This window comes from Hydra vulgaris, chromosome 14 (assembly GCF_038396675.1).
Source record: "Hydra vulgaris chromosome 14, alternate assembly HydraT2T_AEP".
NCBI classification, from domain to species: Eukaryota; Metazoa; Cnidaria; class Hydrozoa; order Anthoathecata; family Hydridae; genus Hydra; species Hydra vulgaris.
In genome coordinates this window covers 6,327,501-6,345,000 of record NC_088933.1, presented here as the reverse complement: position 1 = coordinate 6,345,000, position 17,500 = coordinate 6,327,501, and the positions used below count along the sequence as shown (strand labels likewise).

Genomic DNA, 17,500 nt, shown 5'->3' with positions numbered 1-17,500 from the left:
ATATTAAAAATTTGAGTGAAAAGAAAACATTAAATATGAATTTGTTTTAAACAAATTCAATATAACAACTTTATAATTAAATCATGATATACTAAAGCAGTTAACTATTATTTAGTTAAGCTAATATTGTAAAATTAATAAATCAAAACAATAACAAAGAAAAGAAATTTTGCTCATAAAAGTAAGATCAATAAAAACTTGGTAAAAAAAAAAATGCAATTAAAAGCATAAAAAAAATATGAAGTTGGGAAGTTAAAAGAACTTTTCTGACTTGTCTAGTTGATAATGAATTTTGTTAGCAATTTTTTTTTAGCAATCTTATTATGTAATTTTTTAATAAAAGTATTTATCAAGAAAAATTAACAAATAAAAAAAATTTTAAATGTAGGAAACGCTAAATCACATTGCTAACAATTGCTCGAAGAAACCTCATGACGACCACACATAATCATGCTTGCTGACAACAAATTTCAGTTGAAATTTCAGGTGAAAAATATCACATCAAGCTATTTTCTTTATAATAAGGCCAGAAGGACAATTTTATTAATGATATTTGTTTCTGAATTTTTAAAAATTTAAGCTCAAGCGTAAAACAAAAAATTAAAAACTCATTAAGTATATTGTTTAAGAATAAAAGTGTTTTAATAAAACTAATCTAAAACTAAAGGATTTTAAAAAACATCTAAAAATGTACTCATATGGTGTATACATCGCAACCATAAAAAGATTTATTTGATCATTTCAGATATGATTATTGATTTCACAGGGTGCATTAGAACAAATAAAAAAATACTACCTGCAAATCAGAAATAATGGCATGATGAACATCTTCTTTTTGTTCTTTTAAAAAATGATAGCTCACTGAATTTAAAGTATAAGACCGTAGCTTGTAATCACGCAATAAAATATGTAGTAGATCAAATTGAACAACTCCTGTAGTGTTGATAACTTTATTTTCACGCTTGCCATATGCACGAGATTGAAATACAGTACTTGATATAGTTGTCTTTTCACTCAATATTCGACCGAGATAGGAAAAATGTGGAACATTGAGCACCTTGGCTCGATTAAGAAGGTATGGAAAATCAAAGTTAACTATATTGTATCCTGTTATCATATCTGGATCAACTTCATTTACAAAGTCAGACCATGCCTAAAGGAAAGAGTAAAAAAAAAAACACTATCTAGTATTTTTTCTAGATAAAAGTCTTTTATTCTAGATATGGTATGTATAAAAGTATTTTATTCTAGATATGTATAAAAGTAAATTAAATTTTTTCCTAAATTTATTTAATTTCTTAATTATTATTCCATAAAGTTATTCGTTGAACCATTATTTTGTTTAACGTTTTTTTTTTTTTTTTTTTTTAGTTTCTTATTATGGTGTTTACCTAAAATTAGTACTTGTACTGTATGTAAATATTCCATGAAATGTAAATCTATTTCAGAATGCATTTGATTTAATTTGATTTTCAAAAAATAAAGTTACTTTTTAATTGAATGTAGGATACAAGTGTATGCATGTACATATGAATGCATGTACGTATGTATGCATGTACGTATGCATGTATGTATGCATGTACGTATGCATGTATGTATATATGTATGTATGTATGTATGTATGTATGTATGTATGTATGTATGTATGTATGTATGTATGTATGTATGTATGTATGTATGAGTGTATGCATGCATGTAAGTAAGTATATATGTGTGTATGTGTGTATGTATATATGTATGTATGTATGTATGTATGTATGTATGTATGTATGTATGTATGTATGTATGTATGTATGTATGTATGTATGTATGTACGAATGTATGTATGTATGTATGTATGAATGTATGTATGTATGTATGTATGTATGTATGTATGTATGTATCTTCAGTAGTCTCTTTGACTGTAGTGGCCTTCTCGGCCTTGTAGAGGTGAATTAAAATTAAATTTTTTTTTCAAATGCGTGGATGTATTTTTGTCAATGTATGTATGCACATAAATACATTGACATACATACACAAGCAAAAAAAAAAAAAACCAGTTTAAAGTCGACATTGAAAAGAACAATTTTCGTAAATATATATATATATCTATATATATATATATATATATATAAATATATATATATATATTTATGTGTGTATATATATATATACATATATATATATATATATATATAAATATATATATATATATATTTATATATATATGTAGAGCTCTGTGGAAAAACCGGCGTTGTCACTGTTAAAAATTTTTGAGAAAGTATTTATTGATCATTAATAAAAGTCTTTATTTAAAGCAAATGAAACTAAGCAATTTAAAAAAATTTATATTATAATTATTTTATTTAAAATTTATTCAAAACAAAACATTTTGTAATTTTTTATACAAAATTTTTTTTTCTTTGCTTTAAATAAAGACATTTATTAATGATCAACAAATACTTTCTCAATACTTTTTAAATGTGACAACGCCGGTTTTTCCATATATATATATGTAAATACACACTCTAAGGCAAAAGCTTACAACTAACATTTGAGCTAAAAAAAAGAAGGTCTTAACAACTCTTTGTATTTAAAGTTAACACAATGTTGTTTTTTCTTAAATTTTTTTCTTTTTTATTATAGTTTAATTTAATTAGTGTGTATGTAATGTACCTACATCATCTGACAAATAGATAGAATATGCTAGTAGTGTACATTAATCAACTGAAAATAAGTAGAGAATACAAGGAGTGTAACTACATCACCTACATCAAGTGAGAAATAAGTAGAACATTTAAGAAGTGTTGCTCTATTGACTGAGGGTTTTGGTTGAAAAAAGTAATCTATCAATTTAAAAAACAATATTTTTTCATGTCTTTTAACATATTTCAGTTAAAATTTATATATTTTTTTTTAATTTATGTTACCATTATATGGAAAAAAGACCTACTAACGGTGTATATATATATTTAAAAATTTTTAATATCGATAGTTTTCAGGCTATTGTAACAAATAAGATCTTAATAATTACAAAACATTAAAAGGAAGGGGTTTAAGTATTCATAAAGCCCTATTCTTTTTTTAAAATAAGCATTCAGTTCAAGTACAAAAAAACTAATGGTGCATATATTGGATGTGCTTTATGTGAAAGTAGAAAAGTGAATGTTAACAACAATTTACAATATTTTTTTATTTAAGCAAATTATTTCTAGTCTGCACTCAGCCCTATAAGGAAAAATGACTAGAATATGTGAGGACTCTGCTAAATCTGAAATTTTTTGATAAAAAATAGCAACCAGCTAACTTTAAATGTTGGGGGTTTACGGGAGCAACTTATAGCTCTCATAAAAGTATACTCATTCGCAGTCATTTTAATATTTATTTTTAATAACTCTGAAAATGTCTGCGTTCTATTACATTAAGAAAATAAAAAAATTTTTTATAAGCAGTGAAAACAAAGCTCATCTAAAGAACCTTTTTATACTGCAATAATCGACAGTTGTTATGCATATATTCTTGTAATATTATTGTAACAAACACATGCTTGATATGGTGCAACAAATCAACAAAATTGCAAGCTTTTGTTAAAAAAAAAGACAGAAAATAAACATCACGTTTCTAAATGAACATTAAATATACATCATGTTTCTATATTTTTGCAAATGCAAAAATATAGAAACGTTTTTAAAAACACACACATTACTTCAGCAGTTTTTTTTCCAAATAGTTATGCTATTGATAGTTTTTTATTTATTATGAAAAACACATGTTTATAATGAAAAACAATTAGTTACTAAAATTTAGAACACGTTTAAAAGACTTGAAAAAAACTATGCGAAAACATGATTATTTCTTTCAATAGTGTAACTATTAAGTAAAATAACTAAGTACTAAGTATCAAAGATAGTAATCAATTTTATGCATGCGTTAACTAAAGCATAAAAAATTTTACTTACAATAAATGCATTTGCAAATACTTTAAAGAAACCATGCTAAAACATTATGATTGCTTTTTTCTGTAGTTTTTTTCTGCTTTTTTTTTTTAATTTTCATATTTTTTTTTAATTTTCTTAGTTTTATTTAAATGAAGTATTGTTTATTTGCATAATAAAAACACTTTTAAAATGCTGAAAAGAGTATTAAAGTTTTACTGAAATATATACAATCTAATAGAATATATAGAATTAATAAGTTTATTATAGTTTTTATTTTTTATTGTGCATTTAACAACGCTAATAATATATTTTTATTAACTTATTAAATACTTAATATAATATTATTTTTAAAAGTTTTAAACAAGAAAAGTTTTAAACAAGAAATGTTTTAGCATGGTTTTTGCATGTGTTAACTAGAGCATGGAAAAAGCATGAGAAAATTCATTATTTAGTATCAATGGATAACAATTTACCATCGTTAGGTCATTCCATATTAATTATCATTAACTTGTGCGCACTTTGCAAATGCATAAAAAATGGTTTCGAAGAAATAAAAATTAATAAAATTCAATAAGCATAATTGATAAATTCAATAACTTATCAACTAGAATAAAAATTATTCGAAAATAAAAATTCCTTATATGACAAATAGTTCTTAAATTAGACGTTTGTCATTAAGTAAAGATATGAACGTCAACGTTCATTCAAAAAAAAAAAAAAATTTGTCATGCCTCGTCATGTTTATTTTAGGACAGTTTTTTACCACTCTATCAATTATTTCTTCCCACCGAGGCCTGTATGTATATATATATATATATATATATATATATATATATATATATATATATATATATATATATATATATATATATATATATTATATATATATATATATATATACATATATATATACATATATATATATATATATATATATATATATATATACATATATATATACATATATATATATATATATATATATATATATATATATATATATATATATATATATATAAATATATATATATATATACATAAAGTTAGAATTTTAACATTAATTTAAAATAAAATACTTTGAAAAGATCACTTTCATTCTGATAAGTAAGAACTTGACTTCCAACAATAGGCGCGCAAGTATCAAGCGTAAAGACATTACGTATAAATGGTTCTTTTTCACCTTGATAAATAACCATATTTGCGATTTGAATAACTTTATCTTTTTCAGGCTCTGGAAATATACCTTTGCGCCCAGCACACTCAATGTCAAAACTAAGAATTCTTATTGGTGCAATTTTATCCCATTGGCCTAAAAAAGATTTTTTTAAGTTAATCTTTGCTACTGTTAATACATTAATTATTTATTTTATTTATCATTTTATTTATTATTTATTATTATTTATATATATTAAAAGGGCTAAATTTATTGAAAGAGAAACCTTCTGGTTCATGACTAATGAACTTATCAAAAGCAACATCTACTTCTATTTGGCAACGTGACTTTATTGATGAACCTTTTCGCACTTGATATGAACCTTTTGGTAATTCAATCCAATTGCATCCATATGTATTAGTATCAACCATAAATCGAACCTATAAAAAATACTCTAATATACAACTTTTCACTAAAAAATTTTTTGCTTTAATTCTAAAATAATAAAAAATGTTCAGAATATGTAAAATAATTTCTAAAATGTTCATATTCTTAAGTCATAACTTCAACAACAGTTATAGTATATCACATTTTTGAATCTTTGCACCTTCAAATATTTTGATGATTCGTGATATAATAAAATATGACCCAAATTTTTGAATGTTCAAACCCAGTTCCAACAACCTTTTTCTTTTTTTTCCAAAAAAAATGAAAAAGGTTGTTGGAGATTATGTAATTTATGTTATGTCTTTTTTTTTGGAGAGAAAGTCAAAGATTTTATAACACAGGGAACAAGTAGAAAACTTGTGATATCATATCACTTCATCACAACTAATTTGATCTAGTTCCTGAAGATATCTTAACTGTAGATATCTTAACTTATGTTATGCATAAAATTACAAATGAATATTCAATTCAGTGGCATTAACAATGGTGGGCAACTTTTTTAATGTTTTTTCCTTCTAAAAAAGTTTTGGAAAATTGAAAAAGCAAAAAAATAAAAATATATAGATATGTATTAAATGACAAAAAAAAATTGTTGTAATATTTAGCTGGTCTCAAAAATCAAATTTGTGCTAAAAAGTTAAGAAAAAACATAAAAAAATTTCACTTAACTGAATTACCAGCAGAGAGACTAAATGATTTCAATTTAAGAAAAAAAGAGACCAACTCACAATGATTTGGCTGTACTTTTCCTTTTCGATATGCATTCTTTGACAATAAAGTCATTAGGTACAAAACCAACTTACATGAAAGTGATTTAAAACAAGTTTGAATCGTAGTTCAGTTTGTTAACTAGCCTCTATACGGTCTGTTTATTTGACCATTCCTAATTGTATATACTGAGGGACTTTCCTAATTGTCAAGGACCCTTTTCTTGGCTTTAGATAATTTTATTTTTTCCTTTATTTTTTATCTTTATGAACAAAACTCTAGCTTAAAACTCTAACAAAATTATTTATTAAAGTCAAAAAAAGTAGCCAAAAAATTTATATTCTGATTGAGACATTGTAGTTGTTATTGACATACCTAAGAAAATGATTTTATATACAAACCAAAAGGATTTTTGACAATCAATAATTTAAAATATTCAAAATTATTTGCCTAACATGCAAAAGCATTACTTGAGGAGAAAAATTACAATACTATTATAGGAAAAAATGTCAGAAGAGAATTTCCCAAATTTCCTTCCACAATATTGCCATTGGTCTTTCTTACTTTCTTAGATCCTCAATTTAAATTAAAAATATTTAGCTTGGCAGAAATGCAAGATGTGGAATTCTTCTTAATGGCATCTGAAAAAAGTACAAAACTTGCTCTTCAAGCCAAAGACTTCATCAGAAACAAAAAATTATGTGGGGGATAATCTTCAATAAAAGCAATGACCACTCCAAACAAGACAAGAATTGGGAATTAGGGCAAAAAATAACTAAATGTTTGCTGAAAAAACATTCCGATTTTGACACAGAGATTATGATTTTGAAACATATAGTAAACTAACAAAACTTTTCCTTTGAACAAAGATTTGATTTAAAATAAAAAATAATGACTTTTAGGGCTTTAGAAAAATTTTTGCTTCGTAAAAGATTACTTAGGTATGTTAGGCCAGGTAAGTAGTTTAATTTTTAATACATTATTTCTGTATAAACAATATATACATTATTTCGAAAATAACAAACCTCAAAATCAATATTACTTTCAAAAGTATGGCAACCTCCTGGTCCAAATATAGATAAGCCACCTTCTAAAATTCGTTTTGCTGGTGCAATAAGTTTTTGCAGAGCAACTGTGATACGAAGAAATAAACGCTTCTTGTTAAAATTATAACCATATATACTTGCTTTCATCACTGGTTCAACATTTAGTACAGCCTAAAAATAATTACTTTTGTAAAACCTAAATAATAAAAATACAGTTACCTTGATGTTAAAAAATACCATTAATTTAAAAGCTAACTTGAGAAATATCATTTTTAGATTTCATATCAGCAAGAATAGCATTGTCTAAGCAATCACGATACTGGCTACATTTTTCTTGCTTAAAATCTTGTGGAGCCACAATATAGAAGTAAGGAACAAACCCATGAATATGACAAAGAACACTGTTACCTTGCATTGTAACACCAAAAAATCGCACAATCTGCGTAGGACCACTAGTTGGTCCAGGCATTCCTAGGAGAGCTGATCCTAAATATAACAACAATATCAACTTTTATATACAAAAAAATAAATACATTGGTACAAGCTTCATAAAATATAATACTGATGAAGCTTGTACAAATTTAATGTAACAAAACTTTAGGTTACTTTACATTAGCATATGAAAACTGTAAATCAAATACTTTTCAAATGAAAATAAATATCCTTAACTTAAAATATTAAGTAATTTATTATATATATATATATATATATATATATATATATATATATATATATATATATATATATATATATATATATGTATATATATATATATATATATGTATATATATATATATATATGTATATATATATATATATATATATATATATATATATATATATATATGTGTGTGTGTGTGTGTATAAATACAGTAGGAAAGGCAGGGATGCAAGGGAGCGAATGCTTCCCTTTTCAATATATTTAGAATTGGTGGCACCTTTTTAAAACTTAGCTAAGAAGCATTTTTTAATTTTAAATTTTACATAATGCAATATATTGTAAAGTAACAATGTCTTATATGAATTGCTCACATTTGATTATAAATTTAATGAAAAAACTTCATTTTTTGGGGCCTTTCACAATCTTAAATCAATGCCAATTTAATAACTTTGAAAAGTTTAGCAACTTAGTAGCATCTTAAAGTAAAATTGTTCGGACAATTAAAATTCGGACAAAAAAAACAATTTTTTGAGTTTTAAAGGGGTTCCAGAGTGCCGAGACAAGTTGTTTTTATATTAAAGAGAATGATAAAACAATGTTTGGGCTGAGTATTTTTGAGTAAAGCAAAATAATAAACAAATACCAAGAGAAACTAACTTTATTGTTTTACTCCAAGCTTGTGGTTTCCATGTTAGTCAGTTACTTTAAGTCCTAAAATATTTATCACAATTTACAGATTTTATAGTTTATTCAAGCACATTAAATTCCAAAGAGTTTTAGCATATTATGTCAGCATAACATTTTCTTTTTTATTCGAATTTTTTTAATCAATATTATTTATATTTGTTTATTTTTTTAAATAAGCATTCATCATCAATCGTACAACTTTTGTTTAAATTTTTTAATAAGCTAGATAAAAGAATGTTATTCCATAGAGTGCAAGCACCAAATAAAAGTAAGATTTTTATGATACACTCTTAAATGTAATAAATAAATAAAAAAGCCATTGGTCACCTTATTATATATTCTAAATCGTTTTTCTTTTATGCAACAGTGTTAACTTTTTTTCTAGTTTATCACTATGATAATCAAACAAGAAATAAAAACAGTTTTAGTTGCCCAAAGGGCGACTGTGAAAAAATCGGTGGGTACGCCCCTGTATATATATATATATATATATATATATATATATATATATATATATATATATATATATATATATATATATATATATATATATTAAGGCCTCAGCAGGAAGTGAGAGCATTAGCTCTCCCTCTCGCCCACACTCCCCGAAAACAGTTTATGGGAGCAACTTACAGCTCTCGCAAAAGTATTTTTCTCTCAAAAGTTTAATAATTATAGTAACTAAAATGAAAAACGCAAGTCAAAAAAATTTAATTCATTGGATAATAAACAGTCATAGGTTTTTGCCAAGTTAAAAAATTTTACGTCTAAAGAATTTTTTCACGACGCAATAAATGACTCTTGTTATGTGTATATTATTGTAACATTAACGTTAGAAAAATATGCTAGTAATAAGTATAAAACTAAATTTTGTATTTAATAGGCAACTTTTATATATTAAACAGATAGCTTGTGGAAAAACCAAAAGCTCTCATAAAATGTAGTTTAGAAGAGCAGCTCGCATAGCTAGCCATGTTGGTTTTAGGAGAGTTTTCTCCGCCCTTGCGCTTATTTACTCCCGCCAAGGCCTGTTTAATCATATATATTTATTTATATTTATATATATATAAATATATATATGTATGTATATACATTTATACATATATATATATATATATATATATATATATATATATATATATATATATATATATATATATATATATATATATATATACATATATATATATATATATATATGTATTTATATATATACATATATATATATATATATATATATATATATATATATATATATATATATATATATGTATATATATCTATATATATATATATGTATATATGTTTATATATATATTTCTATATATATATATATATATATTATATATATATATATTTATATATACATATATATATATATATACATATATAAATATATATATATATATACATATATATATACATATATGTACATATACACACACATATATATATATATAAACATATATACTTTTTTCTTTCTTTTTTTTTAAATAATTCACCTCTATAAGGCCCAGAAGGCCACTACAGTTGAGGAGGCTACTTATGCTTATAACCCTCTCTTAACTCTATAACTCCGAAACAGGAACCTTAACGAACAAGGCCGCTGCGCAAAGAAACAAGTTGAGCACAGTACTACCAGGGACGTGGTAAGGATCTAACTCTGAACCTCTCGCTTTGCTCTTTTCTCTTGTACGCGTAATATACGCAAGTATTCGCGCGGGAATTTTTATTGTTTGTTGTTCTAGAAAATGATGGGAATTTTCTAGAAAAGATCCTAAAAAACTTAATAAAACACTCTAAAAAAAAAAAAGGTCATTGACTTTTGGGAATTTTAAGCCCATTGGGAATTCTGCGTTATACGTGGCACCATTGGGCTAGCTAAAACCCTGATATATATATATATATATATATATATATATATATATATATATATATATACATATATATATATACATATACATATACATATATATACATATATATATATATATATACATATATATATATATATACATATACATATATATATATATATATATATATATATATATATATATATATATATATATATATATATATATATATATATATATATATATATATATATATATAAATTATGTTAGTGTATTCTACAAACAGAGTGCTCAATGTTCGAAAAAGAACAGAGCAATAATAAATTAGTAAAAACACTTATCTAACTTTTGATTACTTCAGCACTGTGTTTCACCATCAGGTAGAGCTCTGATGAACCTACTGATGGTGAAACACAGTGTTAAAGTAATCAAAAATTAAATAAGTGCTTTTATTAATTTATATATATATATATATATATATATATATATATATATATATATATATATATATATATATATATATATATATATATATATATATATATATATATATATATATATATATATATATATATATATATAGATATATATATATATATATGAAGTATTTATTTGTAAAAATTCCTAAAGTTTTTAATACTATTTGAATATCCGCTTTATTTTTCCTTGATGTTTTTCTACTTCAATATAAATTTGGGAAAACTTATGTTGTTTAAACAAAGAATGAATCATTAAAGTTATAAGTGCATAATAAAAGTAATAACATTATTATAGTGTTATTAATTTTATAATGCTGTTAGATAATAAAGTGTTATTACTTTTGTAGCCTTATTTTTTATAAATTTTTGTAGCCTTTTGTTTTATAAATTGGTATGTTTAATTAAATATAAGTGGAAAAAAAATTAAAAGTATTCAATTTGTGGAGAGAATTAGCCTCATTTACATTGTATATAAGAAAATGCAAAAAATATTTTGTTTTACGCTTATTTAATATTTAGTATTGCTTTCTAAATTTTTAATGACTTCAAATATGAGACTTGACATACTATTCACAAGATTTTGGATAGTTTCTATAGATATTTCATTCCAAGTTTCTCTGATTCAAGTTTTCAGCTCCAATGCGAACTCATATTGCTAACCATTACATAAATTTTTCTAAAAAGTGTTCCCCATAGATTTTCAATTGGGTTAAGACCTGGACTGCATGCGAGCCATTCCATTACATGAATATTTTTCTTTCAAAACCAAGCTTTTGTATGCTTTGCGTTATGGATAGCAGCATTGTCTTATTAAAAAGTGAAACTTTCACCCATCAATTCTTCACCATGTTCAAGCAAACTAATTTCTAATAAGTCAATGTAGTCCTGTGGATATATTTTAGTTGAAATCCATGCCAGTGGTTGTTTTCCAGCAAAGGAAAAAGCCCCCCAAACCATAACAGTTCCACCACCAAAGTTACGACTCATTTGAGTTTCTTTTTCTTTTTGAAGACCATACCAGTAATATTAATAGCCATCAGGACCATCTAGATTGAACTTTTTTTCATCACTAAAGAGAACTTGATGCCACTCTTTCTGCGAAGACATGTGTTCTTTTGCAAATTGTAATCTAACTTCTTTATGACGAACAGTAAGTTTTAATCTTGGTTTACGCTTTTCCGAACTGTGTTTGGATCTTCATATAAGATTTGTCTCACACGTTGAAAAGTTACAGGTAATTGTAAATCAACACAAATTTGAGATGAGCAGCAACACGAGGTACAATAACTTGTTTAGTACCATTATCAATTTTAAGTTTGTCACCACTTTCCATATAAGCTCCATAATTAAACTAATCTTGAATTCATTATTAACCACTATTGTAGATCTTTTAATTTTTTTTGTAATTTTCCGATTAGATAAGTCTATATCTTTACTTGCTTTGATTACTGCTAATAATTCATTCGTTTAATGCTTACCACGTTCCATGTCAAATTCAGGTATCAAAAACCAAATGTCAAAAACTTTATAAGCCATGATTTCACAGTCTGTATTTAACTAACAAATAATAATAAAAGTCAAAAGTGCGTATCACCAGACCAAAATATACAAGTAAACTGAAAATAATTATTGATAAGGCTAATTCTATTTGCTACCGCAAATATTAAGTATTATACATTTTATGGTTTTATCAAATGTACTGCAAATTAATTATGCTATATTATAATCTAAAAAGGTGTTGTTTGTAACAATAATTATATATGTGTGAATACAAAAGATACACAGCACAAATTTGCTTAGAGATTTACAAAACATTGGATCAGCACATGGTGAGGCTAATTCTATTTTCTCCACTGTATATATATATATGTATATATGTATATATATAAGGCTACAAAAGTAATAACACTCTATTCTCTAATAGCATTATAAAATTATTCTTCCTGATGAACCTACTGATGGTGAAACACAGTGTTGAAGAAAACAAAAATTAGATAAGTGTTTTTTACTAATTTATATATGTATACATTTACATATATATATATATATATATATATATATATATATATATATATATATATATATATATATATATATATATATATATATGTGTGTGTATATATATAGATATATATAGATATATATATATGATATATATACATATACATATACATATATATATATATATATATATATATATATATATATATATATATATATATATATATATATATAGTATATATATATTTATGTTATATATATACACATACATTTATATTTATACATGTTATATATATATATACATCTGGTGTATAAATATATAAATACGGAAGTGGTGTAGTGGTACAGCGCTTGCTTCACAAGTAGGGTGGTTTCAAGTTTGATCCCCACCACGTCCCTGTTAGTACCGCGCTTAAGTTGTTTCTCTGCGAAGTGGCCTTATTCATCAAGGTTCGTGTTTTGGAGTTTTAGAGTTGCGAGAGGGCTATACTACAATAAGTATAGCATATATACATGTATATATATATATATATATATATATATATATATATATATATATATATATATATATATATATATACATATATACATATATATATATATATATATATATATATATATATATATATATGTGATATATTTATATATATGTATATATATATGTGTTATATATGTATATATGTTATATATGTATATATATTATATACATATATGCAACATATGCATATATATATGTTACATGTATACATATATATAACATATATATATAACATATATATATATGAACATAAGTATATATATATATGTTATTTATATATATATACATATATATATGCTATATATATATATATATGATATACATATGTGTGTGTATATATATACATATATATATATATATATACATATATATATATATATATATATATATATATATATATATATATATATATATATATATATATATATATACAGCAAGTAAAATTAAGATCGGAAATGCAAAGACCGACCTATCTTTGCTTTACTACGGATACAGCTACCAAGCTAAATCTCTTAAAGTGTCGACATGCAAAAATAAATATATGTAAAGTATATGTATTATTCATTCATTGTAAGTTTATAATTTATTTATCGTAATTACTTTTTTCAAGTTCAACAAGTTTTGTTTACAAAAAATCATTCTTTTTTTTTTAAATAATTTTTTGTTTTTTCTCAAATTTATAAACGCATAGCAAGGTTATCAATTCATTTAAAAGTTAACGAAACTTACTTTTCAAATGTATGCTGCTTTAAATATTTTAAATTTTTAAACTTTTTTAAATTTATGTTTTAAAGCTATTTTACTAATAATTATAGCGCAATTTTTAAAATCTAATAATTTATGAAACCTTTTATCATAAATTGAAACATTTGATATTAAATATTTTATAGCTGATCTAAAATTATACTAAACAAACCATAAAGATTAACAGTTATGACTTTCATCAAATCCATTAAAGTCATAATGCCCAACAGAACTGTTATTGAAAAATGGGGGTTAAGGTCCTGCGACTTTAAAGCAAATGATTCAGATGAAGTAAGTTTAATTTAGTATAACACTTGCTGATAATATTTAAGGCTTTTGAAAAATTGTCACAATAAAAAGAAAGGCAGTGCTAAATTAGCAACAAAAAGTGTGCACAGAAAACAATAGCCATAAAAAAAGAATAACTTTTATTTATAAAAATAATTTTTTTCATAGTATTCAGATTTGAAAAAAAAAACTATTAACGCTGAGCTAAACTGTTTAGCATACGATTTCTTTTTTCAGCGCATATCTGAAATGCATAAATCATCAAAATACCTAAACAGTCGTGGTCAAGTTGTCAACAAAAAAAAAATCATTTCCATGGTCAGCAAAACTGTTGAATCACACGCCATTCCTGTCCAAGCCTGTCTTAAAAAGCAATGCTTTTACAATAAAATTATCATTACCTTTTTTTTAACAGAAAGCAAAAAATCCAATTAAATATTTTTGCCCATCCGACGCTAAGTATAACACTCTTGTACCAACCTGAAATCCTTCCAATTTTACAGGCTGTGTATTTATATATATATATATATATATATATATATATATATATATATATATATATATATATATATATATATATATACATATACATATATAACCCCTAACTGGTTGTCAGAAAGTTTTTCTGTATTTTGTTGACAAAAAGTAAAAATTAAAACGTAAGACCGGTATTTTTTCACACACACACACAGACACAGTGATCAAATAAAGTTTTCAAACATTGCTGCCCCTCAAACAATTCTTAAAACCTATTAAAGAAGGAAAACTATTCATTGTCACTTTTTTTTAGTAAAAATAAACAATGATGGGTTGTCCCCCTAAAACAGTTCTAAAAAATGGTCAAGAGGACGCCAATGTTTGATACTTACTTTGATCACTGCATATATATATATATATATATATATATATATATATATATATATATATATATATATATATATATATATATATATATATATGTATATATATATGTATATATATATATATATATATATATATATATATATATATATATATATATATATATATATATATATATGTATATATATATATATACATATATATATATATATATATATATGTATATATATATATATACATATATATATATATATACATATATATATTTTTTTATACATATATATATATTTTATACATATATACATATATATATATACATGTATACATTTTTTTTATATATATCTATACATATATATATAAATTTTTTTTTTGTTACTTGATAGACTGCCTGCCCCAACCAAACCCTCAGTCGATGTAGCAGCACTCCCTTGTGTGTCAGGCTATAAGATAGTCGATGTAGCAACACTCCATTGCAACTCAGGCTATAAAATAGTCGATGTAGCAACACTCCGTGCATGATTTACAAAATGAAAATTAAAAAACAAAAACATTTTATTAAAAAAAATAAAAATAAAAACATTGTTTATATTATTAAAAACATTCAGAATGTTTTTAAAAACATTTTGGTCAATTAAATTTGAGTTTTTGCAGTTTTTTTAAAAAACAATTAACTTGTAATTAAATTAATGGTTTTAACTATTTTAACATTTTAACTGACAACACGCAATATATATATATATATATATATATATATATATATATATATATATATATATATATATATATATATATATATATATATATATATATATATATATATATATATATACATTTATATACATATATATATATATATTAGGGTGTTTCGATTTTCACTTTTTTTTGAAATTTGATGATGGCTAGTATTTTTTTTTCGCAAATTAGTATGCAAAACATGAAAATAATTTTTTTTTTGGAATAAAAATCTTTTAAGCTACTTTTTTTCACCCTTAAACTGTTATTTTTTTAAACTTTGTTTTTATTCTTTAAACTGAAGTTTGCCGTAATCTCCGAAGAAGATCGCATTTAATTAGAAAGAGTTTAGATATATATATATATATCTAAACTCTTTAGATATATATATATATATATATATATATATATATATATATATATATATATATATATATATATATACATATATATATATATATATATATATATATATATATATAAATATATATGTATATAAATATATATATATATATATAAACTCTTTAGATATATATATATAATATAGAGTTTATATATATATATATATATATATATATATATATATATATATATATATATATATATATAAATATATATACACACCTTTGTAATACTAAAAACTAAATGCATATCAGCTCATTATTTTATTTAGAAAGAGTTTTAGATTTTAAAGTAAAAAGTAGAACATCAAGTTTTTTATACACACATAAGTTTATATTTACTTCATAAACAAACAAGTCCAAGATATAGTTATCTAACTAAAGATGATTAAATAATAGTTTGCAACTAATTTTTTTTAATGAGGTTTACCATGTCTTTCTTACTAGAATTATTGGACATTAATTCTCTGCTAGCAACTTGACCATGAATGTAAGTATTTCTTCTGGCCTGACCAAAGACATGGCAAACACTTTCAGATGTCATTTTTACACATCTTTCAACAGATTGTGTATGGGAAGGCCACATTGTTACTTTCATTGGAGTGTTAATAAATTCTTTAACTGCTTCAGTTGATAAATGACATGTTAGAGGTGGTTCAGTAATATCACTCCAGTCTATAAGTTCAGACAAACAGGTTGCTTTCATAATGATGGCAGGAGTCTTTCGAATCCTAAAAGATCTATCTCCAAATTGAAGTGCCTCATTCCCTGCTCCTCTTATTTTAACTATTTTATCAACTGCTACTTTTCGCTCATCTTCAATTTAACTACAGAGCATACTTTGCAAAACTGATTCAGGGTGAGCTTACCATGCTGATCTTTTGAAAGTCGGTAAAACAATGTCAATTACCTCCTGAGTTTGATTTTTTAGTAATTGCATATGTTTAAGTAAGTTTATTGGTCCTTCCACCCAGCATGAAT

General features: G+C 23.7%; 1 protein-coding gene across 1 annotated transcript in view; it reads right to left on the bottom strand.

Moving 5' to 3' along the window:
- LOC100200641 (DNA polymerase delta catalytic subunit) overlaps positions 1-17,500 on the bottom strand; it is a 68,873-nt gene that overhangs the window by 47,273 nt on the left and 4,100 nt on the right. Inside the window, exons 2-6 of the mRNA XM_065817384.1 lie at positions 7,528-7,757; positions 7,251-7,442; positions 5,357-5,510; positions 4,994-5,226; positions 797-1,153 (exon numbers count right to left, since the gene is read on the bottom strand). Coding sequence (XP_065673456.1) covers positions 797-1,153; positions 4,994-5,226; positions 5,357-5,510; positions 7,251-7,442; positions 7,528-7,757 — 1,166 coding nt within the window. The remainder of the gene's footprint in view (positions 1-796; positions 1,154-4,993; positions 5,227-5,356; positions 5,511-7,250; positions 7,443-7,527; positions 7,758-17,500) is intronic.